Raw genomic sequence first — 13064 nt, 5'->3', positions numbered from 1 at the left:
ATGTACAAATCAATGTGATACATCTTATTGAATGCAAGGGAAAAAAATCCCATGGATCATTTCAACAGACACAGAAAAACCATTTGACAAAATTCAACATCCATTCATGATAAAATTTCTTTATAAATTAGGCACAGAAGGAATGAACCTCAATAAAAGCCACATAAGACAAGCCCACCGCTAACAACATACTCGATGGTGAAAGGTTAAAAGCCTTTGCTCCAAGATCGGAAACAAGACAAGGGTGCCACTCTCACTACTCCTATTCAATCTAGTACTGGAAGTCCTAGCCAGAGTAATCAGGCAAGAAAAATATAAGGCATCAGAAATGGAAATAAGTAAGTGAAATTTTCTCTATTCGCAGATGACAGGAATTTATACATAAAAAATCCTAATGATTCCACCAAAAAACCCTGTCATATCAAATTCAATAAAGTTGTAGGATACAAAATTAACATACAAAAATTAGTAGCATTTCTATACACTAATGATGAACTATCTGAAAAAAAAATCCCATTTACAATAGCATCAAAAACAAACAAACAAAAAAATACTTAGCAATAGTTTAGCCAAGAAGGTGAAAGATCTCTACACTGAAGACTATAACACAATGAATAAAACTGAAGACACAAATAAATGTAATTTGGGTTGGAAGAACTAATATTGTTAAAGTGCTTACACTACCCAAATATATCTATAGATTTAATGCAATCCCTATTAAGTTCCAATAGCATTTTTTAAGTAAAAAAAAAAAAAAAAAATCCTAAAATTTATGTGGAACCACAAAAGACCCTGAATAACCAAAGCAATCCTGGGAAAGAAGAACACAGCAGGAGGCAGCACAATCACTTCCTGATGTTAAGCTATGCTATAAAAATATAATAATCAAAACGCTATATGGCATAAACACAGACGAAAGGAACAGAACTGAGACCCCAGAAATAAACCCATGCAAATATGGTCAACTAATATTTGACAAGGGAGCCAAGAATACTCAATGGAGAAAAGACAGTCTCTTCAAGAAATGGTGCCATGAATATTAGATATTCGTAAAAAAAAAAAAAAAAAAAAAAAAATGAAACTCAACCCCTATCTTACTTATATCACTCACAAAATTTAACTCAAAATAGATTAAAAATTTAAATGTAAGACCGGAAACCATAAAAATCCTAGAAGAAAATATAGGAAAAAAGACCTTTTCCATGGGTTTTGGCATTGATATTTTTGGACAGGACACCTAAAGCACAAACAACAAAATCAGAGATAAACACGAGGGACTACATCAAACTAAAAAGATTCCGCACAGCTAACGAAATGATCAAAATGAAAAGGCAACCCACAGAAAATGTTTGCAAACCATGTATCTGCTAAAGTTTAAAATTAAAAATATATAATGAACTCATATGATGCAATAGCAAAAGAATAATCCAATTTAAAAACGGGCAAAGGATATGAATAGATATTTTTCCAAAGACAAATGAAAGGCCAATAGGTACATGAACAGATACTCAATATCACTAATCATTAGGGAAATGCAAATCAAAACCACAATGATATATTATCTCATGCCAGTCAGAATGGTCAGAGGGGAGATAACAAATGCTGGCAAAGATGTGGAGAAAAGGGAACCCTCGTGCACTGTTGGTAGAAATGTAAATTGTAGAGCCACTCAGAAAACAGTATGGAGGTTCTTCAAAAAATTAAAAATAGAACTACAATATGATCCAGCAATTTCATTTCTGGGTATTTATCAAAAAAAACAAAAAAACAAAAAAAAAAAAAACAAACAAACCCAAAAACCCTAACTCAAAAAGATATCTGCATACCCATGTTCATAGCAGCATTATTTACAATAACCTAGACATGAAAACAACCTAGGTGTCTACTGATGGACGAATGAATAAAGAAGTTGTGGTACATATATACAGTGGAATATTAGTCATAAAAGAATGAGATGTTGCCATTTGCAACAACATGGTTGGACCTTGAGGGCATAATGCTAAATGAAATAAGTCAGAGAAAGACAAATACCATTTGCTCTCACTTATACATGGAATCTACAAACAAAACAAACAAGAAAAACCCCACACATTTTGTAGAATAGAAAATGTGGTTCCCAGAGGCAGAAGCTAAGGGGGAGGGGAAAACTGGATAAAGGTGGCCAAAAGGTACAAATTTCTAGTTATAAGACAAATCAGTACTAATGCACAACATGGTGATTCTAGTTAACACTGCATATGAAGTGTTGGGTGTTAACTACTTGTGGTAATCATTTTACAATGTATTAGTTAAATCATTTGCTCTATACCTTAACCACCATTGTAGTTCAATTTTATATCAAATTGGAAAAAGAAAAATTTTAAAGCCTACTATAAAGCTACAGTAATCAAAACACTGTGGTATTTGTATAGAGAGAGGCATCTTGACCAATGGAATGGAAAATCCAGAAATAAACCCTTGTGTATACAGTCAAATGACTTTTTATGAGGGTGCCATGACCATTCATGGGGAAAGGATGGTATTTTCAACAGATGATGCTGGGGAAACTGGATTATCCACAGGCAGAAGAATGAAATTGGACTCTTAACTAACCCCACATACAAACACCAACTCAACGTGAATCAAGTACCTAAAATAATAAAACTTGGAAGGAAACATAGGACAAAATCTTCAGGATATTGGATTTGGCAATAAATTCTTGGATATGATGCCACAGGCAACAAAAGAAAAAAAAGGCAAGCTGGACTTTGTGAAAATTTAAAATTTGTACATCAAGAGACACTATCCAGAGAGCAACAAGGCAACCCATGGGATGAGAGAAAATATTTGCAGATCATTTACCTGATAAGGGATTCACGTTCAGAATATATACAGGATTCCTTAAACTCAACAACAACCACAGACATTCAAAAGTAGGCATTTCTTCAAAGGGGATATACGAATGGCCAGTAAGTATATGAAAAGATGCTCAACATTAATCATCAGGGAAATGCAAATCAAAACTACAGGGAGATCCCACTCACATCCATTAGGATGACTCCTACAAAAAAAAAAAAAAAAACAAAAAAAAAAAAAACAACCAGAAACAGGTGTTGGTGGGGATATGGAGAAATCAGAATGCTTGTGTTCTGTGGTGGAATGTAAGATGGTAGAGTCACTGTGGAAATCAGGAGGGAGGTTCCCCCAAAACTAAAAATAGCATTACCATAGGATCCAGAAATCCCACTTCTGGGTATATACTCAAAAAAGAATTGAGAGCAGGGTCCCAAGGAGGTATTTTGCACACTTGTATTTAGGGCAGCATTATTCACAATCTAAGTTAAGACAAAGAAGCAATCTAAGTGTCTATTGACCAATAAGTGGATAACAAAATGTTGTATACATACCACGGAATAATAGTTTTGAAAAAGAAGGACATTCTGAAATATGGTATAACATCGATGAACCTTGAGGACGTTACGTTAAAGGAAATAAGCCAGTCACAAAAAGATAAATACCGTATGATTCCACTTATATGAGGTACTTTGAATAGTCAACGTGATAAAGACAGAAAGTAGAATGGGGGCTGCCAGGGGCTGGGGGAGGAGAGAATGGAGAGCAACTGATAGGTATAGTGTTTCAGATTTATAAAAGGAAAAGAGTGATGGTGATGAATGGTAGTGATGGCCTCACAACAATGCAAATGTATTCAATTTTGATAAACTGAACACAGTGGTTAAGATGGTGAGTTTTAGGTTAGGTCTGTTTCGACGTAAGAAAAATATTTTTAAATTATGAAATACACACTCATTCCAACAAAAACCAAATACGAAGACACATTAACAAAGAGCCATTCCTGACCCCCACCCCCAAGTTGCACAAATAATTTAAGCTATCAGGTAACCTAGATATGCCATTAGCTGACAGTGCTGAGCCAGCATTTTCCAAGAAGGGAAGGAAAATTCCTTTTCAGAATGAAGAACGTAATTAAAATAGTCCTAAGAAGCAATGTCTAAAGCAGAGAAATTACTTTTTGTACAGAAACAAGAAAAAAAATTAAAGAGTGAAGTCTCAGACAGACGGAGTGAAAGCCAAAGGGTGTTCAGGTGGGGATGGAGAGGCTCTGCTTAGTGGTTAGCAGATGGTCTGTGTGTAGGCTCCCTGAAGCTATGCTCCAATCCAACGGAGACTTCAGGGAAACAATTCTTATTTAAGAGTATTCTTTTTTTTAATGTTTATTTGAGAGGGAGCACGTGTACAGTACGACAGGGAGGGGGAGTGGGACAGAGGATCCATAGTGGGCTGCGCGCTGACAGCAAAGAGCCCCACGCAAGGACTGAACTCGCAAATCCAAGATCATGACCTGAGCAAGTCCAAAGTCCGATGCTTAACCGACTGAACCATCCAGATACCCCAATGAAAGAATTCTTATTAAAGTGGTGATAGAACCCTCTGCAAAAGATCAGCAAGAGACTGTCATTATGGATCTTCATAAATCCTTTCACATGCACCACCTGGGCCCTCAAAATTATATTTTAAAGTCACATAGGGGAAAAGGTTCTTATTTCAATTTTAGAAATTAAAAGGCTTCTAGGAAGTACCTTGTACAGGTGGTCCAGCCTTTCAAAGACTTTCAACCCTGTAACCTGGGCACCTTCTGGATTACCTGACCCCCTGCCTCTCAGGAAACAAGAATGCTGAGCAGTCTCTGAATAGGGTGAGGTTAAGGTCTAGGCAATGAATGATGGATACATCAATGATCATGAACCAACACGGCAGCTAATTGACCCCAAATCAGCAATTTCCGACCTGTGGCCCAGGGATTACCAATGTCCCCAGGGACAAATTCTCTCATCATGATGAGAAATGTCTCATCCCCACTGTCACAAAGCATTCATTAGTTCAATGTGTTTCTTAGCACAAAACAGTATGCTTATCAAATAACTTTAAAGATCCCTCCTTGTGTCTCCAGAAGAGTTGGGGGCAATGTGGAAAACACTCTGGTCCTTCAGGCATTCACTACTTTACAGAACAAAGACCTTCCAAGCAAAGATGGATGTAGATACATGCTACACCTGTTTTCCAACCGATTTTACAATTAAGGGCAACTAGGGAATTAATAAATTTCTGGTGCATGAGAAAACTACTTGGGTTAGAAATTTTGGTTCCTTCGCAGTATTCCAGTTGTTTCCTCAGTTACCTTGACTTCCACATTTCTCTTTAGGAACTCTTAATCACCCACTTGGCTCTTGGAGCCGCAATGTCACCCCCTTACCAGCCCAAGATGAGAGAATTCGGCTGCAATACCACACTTCACCGGCAGATGCCGCAGGCTCAACACCTGGCAGCCAACTTCGGACTACCAACCCAGCTATTTGATGCCTACTGTATACTTGAAAAGAAATACACTAGGCGCTTCAGGTCAACTCCACACCGGTTGGTTCACCTGGACAACGCGTGAGGATTAGATTAAATCGCATAAAATGCTTTGAACAATGAACTGAATCGTAGTGTGAAATTATTACCAGCCCAAGGTGAGGTGGCAGACAGGAACTTGGGTCCACCGCATTTGTCTCAGCAGACTGGTCAGGTCCCAGGGCTTGCTTTCCATCCAGTTGGGCCCTTTTCCTTTCTCCTGTCTTCCTCCACTAAACTGCTGCTACCTCCTCCAATTTGGAATCCGATATTTGGCTCCTCTACGGCAAAGAGGCGGTTTTGAGGGTCGGGATCACAGTGGGGCGGGCCCAAGGAGCATCACCGTTCACCTACTGGAACTTTTAGAAGGGAGGCAGACCGGGAGGTGGCGCGGCGGGACTCAAGAGGTCGCGTTCTTACGGTCTCAACTCAACACTAAGTTTCCTCCTGTGACCTCCGGGCTCGCGCCCCATCTGCACGCGAGACCGACGCCAGCACGTGAGGGGGGGCGGGCTCCGCTCTTCTGCCACAGGACGGGGCGGGGCCTCTGGCGGCACCTGGGCTGCTGGAACTCCGCGTGGCCGAAGGGCTGCACCTGCCCGGGGCCGGCGGTCTCGGGATCTGGCTCTGCTGTGCCCCTAGCATTTGGTGGGCCGGGGACGACCCTCGGAAGCAGGGCGCCCGAGTCTCCGGCGCGCCTCCCGGGTAGGCACGGGGGCGCCAGCGCCCGCGCGCTCTGGCCCGCACTGGAAGTTCGGGCCCGCCGCAGGCGCACGCGCGCAGGGAGGCGCCACGTGCTGGGGCCCTGAGCGCGGAGGCTGCTGCGCTCAGCGTGGGTGCGTGGCTGCGGCCCCACGTGGGGGCAGCCCCGCCTACCGCGCGGACGCCCCCTCCCCCCGCACACGTGCGGGCCTTCGCCCCCTCCCTGCTCCCAGCGCAGCAGCGCCAGCGTCCGGGATCCCGGCTCCGGCACCGCGAGGCGGCGCGCCGGCTGCCAGGGGCTGCTGAGGGGCGGGGCTGCCGCCCGCATTGTTCCTCCCCGAGTGGCGGGCCCTCCCCTTCCCCTAGCCCCGGGCGGGGCGCGGGGCCGCCGTAGCCGCGGAACGTGGGCTCGCGCCCCGCCTTTGTCTCCCGGGCGCGAGCCGCCGCAGCCCCGCGCCCGCCGCTTGCTGCCAGAGCCGCTTTGTGCCGCGGCGCGGGGGACCGGGGCGTGGAGCCGGCGGGCGCAGCCTCAGCATGGACGTGACCGTCTCGGAGCTCATGGAGCTCTTCCTGCAGAGCCCGCTGGTGACCTGGGTGAGTGCTCCCAACTAGCTCCTTGCCTTATTGTTGGTGCACCGGCGGTAGCCGTACGTTCTCTCTTCCCGGGGTACGGGGTAGCTTCCGGAACGCGAGGGACTCAGTAAGTGCTCTTGGCCAGGGTCGGGGTCTGAGCCCCGGGGTCCGGAGGCATTTCCAACTTGGGAGCCGTTGCGCCTGTTCCGACCGGGGTCTGAGCGGGTACACCTGTTCCCACTCGGGCGCTGGGCTGTGTCCCTGGAGTGGACAAGGTCTGAGTAGTCACCTGGGCCCCCCATGGCTTGATCACTCGAGTAAAGGACCCACTCTCCAAAAATATCCTCGTGTAGTTTCTGAATCCCTGAGGCCGGGTGGATGGCGGTGGGGATTGGGGGTTTCCGAGTGAGAACGTTTACAGGCTGGGGTCGGTGCAGTCCTTTCCAGTAGATTTGAGACGTGAGAAATTTATTGAAAACTCCCTTTTGGGTTTTTTTTTTTTTTCTTCCCCCTCCGCCCTGGAACGCTGGAGAAAAGCGGGGAGGAAGTTTTCCTCCTCTCTGGCTTCTGTTGCCTGGCACGAGGAGCGGGTAGAGGCCCTAGAAAAGGGTGGGCTTGGTGCCTGCTGAAGGGTGAGTGGGTGTGGGTGACCCCCTTTTCCTACACCGTCCCTGGTCGCCTTTACCCGAGAGAGCTTTAGACTGTGCGCTTGGGGGTGACTTTTCCTGTCTTTCTCTTTATGCCCCTTTCCTGGCAGGTGAAAACTTTTGGCTCATTTGGAAGCGGCAACCAGGACAACCTGACAATGTACATGGATTTAGCGGATGGCATCTTTTTGAACCAAATCATGTTGCAAATGTAAGTTATCTACAAGGAGAAAGGAAAAAATGATGCTTCAGAACGTTTAAGGTTGTAGAAATGGAACATGAAGTTGAAACAGGAGGGTTCTTTGCAGGCAGGGTCCCTGGTATTGCAGTATAGTATGAAGGTGACTTCTTTCCCTTGGGGATATGGAGAATTCCAGGACAGCAGGTTGGCAGCTTGTTTGGTAAATTTGAAATTGAACGACTATCATCCTCTTGGTCTAGATAGCACAATTGACTTCAAACTCAGATACTTGAGGTTTGAACTCTGAAATAAAAAAAAAAAAACAAAAAACCCTTTTTGGGGGCAAGGAACTGTAACGGAGAGTCTGGTTACAGGAAGTGTCTAGGGTGGACCCAGAGCATCTGTGAGGGACTATAAAGTTCCACTGTAGGTTGGGATGCCTGTGTTTCTGAGCTTTCCATTTCATCTTGTTTTCAGTTGCCCCGAAGCAAGTGCAATTGGTTAAGGCCCTTCCCCTGTATTGGATTTGAAGTCACTGTGTTAAGAGAGGCCCTGGGAGTCTCAGTGCTGTGGTACTATTTGTCTTGAAGCACTCGCAGCTTAAACAGGGTCTTGGTGGAAGTTACACTTGTTAGCATGTATGTCTGACCACATCCTTTCCTGTTGCTGAATTCTGCAGAGCCTGTTTGATTGACAGCCTGCCACACGTAGGTGTTGGCTCTCCACTGCGTTCTGTTTTTAACCCAGAAAGTGCAGGGAACACATTGGAACTGAGTATCAGTATGATTCACAAGCGCTGGAAGCAAAATAAAACATTCTAATGTTCTCTGTGGATCGGCCCCTTGTGCTCACCTACTCACCTGCAACCAAGCAAGTTGTCATACTTGAACATGAAGCCATTAGCTAATGAGAATCAGCTTTGCGGCCCACACAGGAGGAGCACTTAGCTTGGGCATATTCAGAAAGTGGTTTAAATAGATCTACCTAAAAAGGCCTGTTTTTTAAAATTCCCTGGCAACACTCCTTCTTTTAGTAAGTCATTGGGTGTCATGTTGTGTGAGAGACACTTCAGTTTGCCTGTTTCTTAATCTTACCAATCTTGTGTTTGGTTAGATTCTAAAAAGACAAATCTGTTGCCACTTTGGCAGCTCTTGTCTGAGAACATTGATGAAAACGAGTTTTCCTGGGGTTGTCAAGCATCATATTTAAGTTCTGGCAACTTTACCCCCATTTTGGTGGACCCCGAAAGTTACTGGATTCCATTGGTCCGGTGACCAGTGTGTCCTTACCCAAGCCCAAGACTGTTTAATTAAAAACAGCAGTATCCTCAGCCTTTTCATTCAGTTTTTACACCCAGGCGGAGGGGAGAACAAAAGCCCTGGGACTGTTTCTCTTTCTTCCCTGACCTTTGGAATTCCTGAAGCGTTTACCACTTGCTTGTAAATCAGGAGAGCCTGTTGGACCATTCCTTTGAGAAATGCCAGCTCATCACTTGTTCACACTTGGCCCGTGGCTAAATTCAGTTTGAAGGGCTTCTCCACTTCCCTTGACAATTTTACATGGTCTCTCCTCTGTGATACTCGAAGATAATCATTCTAGAAATGGGAGCTGATAAGTCCTCGAAGCTCTTACGGCCTCAAGCAGTGTTTCTGGTGCCTTCTGGCCAGGGTCAGGAACAGAGGAAAGGACACCAGGAAGCTGTTTGGGTGGCTTTCTGAACAAGGAAATCGAGGAGTGAATGGCTTCAGCAGCACACCGTTTACAGAATGACCCTGTTCCAGGTGATAGCAATCAGAATGTTGTTTGCACCTGGAGGTGGGTGGGGATCGTCTGGAAAGGAGACATAGGTGAACTTTTAGGGACGGTAATACCGATCTGTACATTGATCAGGACATTGATCATGAAATGAAGGACATTTCATTTTTCAGAACTCATCAAGCTGTAACTTACGATCTGTGCATTTCGCTCTATGTAATTACCTCAATTGAAAAAAAAAAAAAAAAAAAGTGTTCCAGCCCTAGTGTTGACAGCCTAGGTAGCCAGCCAGGGTTTGAACCCTAGGTCAGCTTACACTCGCCAAGTGAGGCTGGGCACACACAGCTCAACACTTCAGTTTGCTCATCTGTAGAATGGGAATTAAATTGCCTCCTTTAAGCGATGGTTGTGAGGATTAAAAGGGATGATGTGTTAGCGATTAGCACAGTGCTTGTCACTTAACAGGTATTAGTATCAATTATATATGTGCCATCTTAATCCAGAACGGATTTGAGGTGCCCCTTAGGAGTTTTTCCAGTCTACCTTTCTCCTACGTTGTTAGTCTCCTAGATTACTGCGTAGCTCATAGCCTTGGTCCTCTCTCAGCAAGCGCTAGGGCACAGCTGGACGCTGGGACCCGAGTCCAAGCCCCATATTTGACACTGTCTGTAAGCCTTGGTGTTCACTTGTGCCAAATGGAGAAATGTCAGGCTAACTAGCAGGTAAGTGATAAGGCGATTTTGCCTTATCTCCTATGCTGATAGCTCCAACTGTGTGCTACTTGCCTATTTTGGTAAATTCTCCCCAAGTTGGTAGGACCTGGGAAAATCGTAGAGAGCAGTGTGCTCAGTGGGTTGCTGGAGCTCAGATAAGAGGCATGTTACCTAACACTTCAGAGCCATATGGATGCCGGCGGGGGTCACGTGGCTGCACCTAGGCTTTGTCTCCGGCAACTGAAGAAGGCCACGGTAGTAGTCTCTTGGCCCTGGCCTCAACAGTGACATCAGTGCCTGGAAGCAGGAAAGCCCTGTGGGCTCAGCTTTCAGGGGAGGCCCAGGTCTAGGAGAATTCTTCAGTGAAAGGCATTGAGTGGCTTGGAACAAGATGCATGGGGCACCCTGCTGAATAGTGCCTCTGTAAATGCAGTCTTTCTGGGTGATCTGCTGGTACCCAAGGGAAAACAAGATTTCTGATTCACTTTGGACACGTTTCTCACTGTCTCGTAGCAAAAGTATTTAAGCACTTGTCTGCCTGATGTTTTCAGGGTCCAAGTTCACGTTCCCTTCACTGCCACTTACTAGTTCAGCCACCTTGGGCAAATTACTTACATTCTCTAAGCCTCAACTTCGCTATCAGTAATAAGGGGATTGTATTTTATAAACTTGGGAGGATTGAATAAGATGATGTATATAGAAAATGCCCAAGAAACATCCATCATTGTTGGGAGTGAGGCCTGGGCCACGTTCGTGCGCGCACCCCCGTGCCTGCTCCAGCGTGCATCTGTACTTCTGAGAGCAGACACCTTCTGATTTGAGGCTGTGGCTGTTGAGTGCAGTTGGGAACTTGGGATTGGGACTGAGAGCCTGTGCCCTTGCAAGGCCTGTGGGAAGTCCAGCACTATTTGCTTTATTCAGACTCCTTTCTTTACCCCTGGTGCTCACTGCAAAATTCAGGATCTTTTTCAGGGGTTAGAAACCTCCTCAGGCCTAAGTTTCTAAAAGGCATTTGAAGGATAATTTTTTTTCCCCTAGTGTGCTGGAAGAGGAGTTCTATTCCTATTCGGTATCTGTGAAAGCTGAGGATATAAGGGCAAATACTTGTTGTTGAATGAGTTTGTATTGGCAGGAAAGTGTTGTTGGTGCAAAAATTTTTACTTGTGAACTTAAGTGATTTTCTTTTTTGGCTACAGAGTATGACATGGGGGCTTTGAGTCCTTAAAAACACCAAGGGGGCACCTCAGTCAGTTAAGCATCTGACTCTTTAGCTCAGGTCATGATCTCACGGTTTCTGGGTTTAAGCCCTGGGTCAGGCTCTGCATTGACAGTGCAGAGCCTGCTTGGAATTCTCTCTCTCCCTCTCTGTGCCTCACGCACTTGCCTGCTGTCTCTCAAGTTGAAAAAAAATATATTTAATTACACCAAAAGTTTACATTCGTTGCAGGAGAATAAGAAATGGTGAGCAAAATAAAATTACCTATAATTTTACCACAAAGAGTTAGCAGTGCTAATCTGTGTCTTCTGAATGTCTATAGTAAATAGGTATATGTTCCTTAATGTATTTTTATGCAAACTTGGGCTCATGCTGTTGTTTTTTTAACATCCTTTTTTTTTTTTTTTTTTCCACCTGTGATATATTGTGGACATCTGTTGTGTGTCAATACATTTCTTGACTCAGGTTTAAATTTTGGAAGCCTTTGGAATATAACCAAAGTTGGGGGCTGGCTTTCAAAAAGGAGGGGGGCAAGATTGCTATAAACCTAAATCATAACTCTCTTTAAAATTCTAGGGCAAGTTGATTTCCTTTTTTCTAGTTAGAAGTTTTTATGAGAAGGAGGCCCTGGGGGCCCCACCCTTTGGACTTGGAACTCTCCGAGATGGGACACACTACCAGATGTTTGCACCCCCAGTGCCTCTCTCCTGCCCTCTGACATCTAGATATTGTGGAAAGAAGATCTTGTTGTTAATGATGGCTTTTGGGGATGTGCAGTTGGTGCAATGGTTATATGATGTCCTCTTTCTGGGATCTAGGACCAAGTACGGCCAGTGCGACCTGGCCTTCACAGAATGACAGTCTAGGGTTGGAAGGATCCTACAGTCATTTTGCAGATGAGCACCCTGGGGCCCAGAGAACCTTGGCCAGTCCTGCACCCCGGACTGGAGTCTGTGTCTTCTGACCCATTTCCTGCAGCATAGAAAGGTGGAGGTTACTCAGTGCTGGGAGAGTGAGGATGAGCCTTACTTAACCCTAGTTGACTTTTGTTTCCAGTTGTTTCCTCATAACCTCTCTACCCTGAGAGCCTCAGTTAGAAGATGGGAGTACTAATGATCGTGATAATGAGTCTAATTACTCATATGGTAAGCATCGAATGAGGCTCTTTTGTAATGTTGTTTCTCTTAGCTGAACTGGGAGAACAAAAGCCGAGATGGTCAGAGGCTTCCCTGCTGTTATCTGAGGGGCACCCAGGTCCCCACCGCCCCCCCATCCCTTGTGCGTTGTGCCTTTGCTCACGCAGTGAACGTGTATTCCACCATGCGTGCCGAGGCCCTCTGACTCAAAGCTGGGACCGCAGTAGCAAAACAGAAAAAGTCCTGCGTGTTCTCGAAGTTCAGTTTTAAGAAGTACTTTAGTCACATTATGAACTTGTTTCTCATCTCTTGAGATACCTAAGCAGAGGAGAAGTGAGCCTTTGAGATAAATTATTTGTAATGTTAGGTATACTTCTGTAGCTAACAATGCCTTTGCGGTTTACGTTCTGAATGCCGCCTCTATTCCTAAATTAATTTCCACTGAACTGTTAACCTTTGTTTTCTCAGTAATGAATGGCTCCAAGAGAAATCTAACGTGCAAATGGCTTGGCCAGGCTCCATTACCGTGTGGGGACAATAAGACATGTTGTCACATGACAGTTGAAAAGAGATTCCCTGGTTGACCCAAGGTACCCATGCGATTATTTTAGGGGATACAGGGTGTTCAAACAAAATCCATGGCTGACAACATGTAATGCGTAAAGGGGTTTGCGTACACATGAAACAGGGTAGGGACTCGTGGTGTATATGTCAAATGTTTAACGGCTGAATTCCAAACAGCTCATG

At 44.7% G+C, this 13064-nt stretch overlaps 1 protein-coding gene across 3 annotated transcripts in view; it reads left to right on the top strand.

Moving 5' to 3' along the window:
• The first annotated feature begins 6517 nt into the window (after window positions 1–6517).
• Window positions 6518–13064, top strand: part of CCDC88C (coiled-coil domain containing 88C) — a 129330-nt gene continuing 122783 nt past the window's right edge. For all 3 annotated transcript variants that reach the window (XM_045451882.1, XM_045451881.1, XM_045451880.1), the window contains exons 1-2: window positions 6518–6690; window positions 7427–7527. In XM_045451882.1, coding sequence (XP_045307838.1) covers window positions 6631–6690; window positions 7427–7527 — 161 coding nt within the window. In that variant the 5' untranslated portion in view covers window positions 6518–6630. The remainder of the gene's footprint in view (window positions 6691–7426; window positions 7528–13064) is intronic.

Source organism: Leopardus geoffroyi, chromosome B3, assembly GCF_018350155.1.
Source record: "Leopardus geoffroyi isolate Oge1 chromosome B3, O.geoffroyi_Oge1_pat1.0, whole genome shotgun sequence".
NCBI classification, from domain to species: Eukaryota; Metazoa; Chordata; class Mammalia; order Carnivora; family Felidae; genus Leopardus; species Leopardus geoffroyi.
Note: the sequence above shows the minus strand (reverse complement) of the source record. Positions and strands in the feature narration are given on the sequence as shown.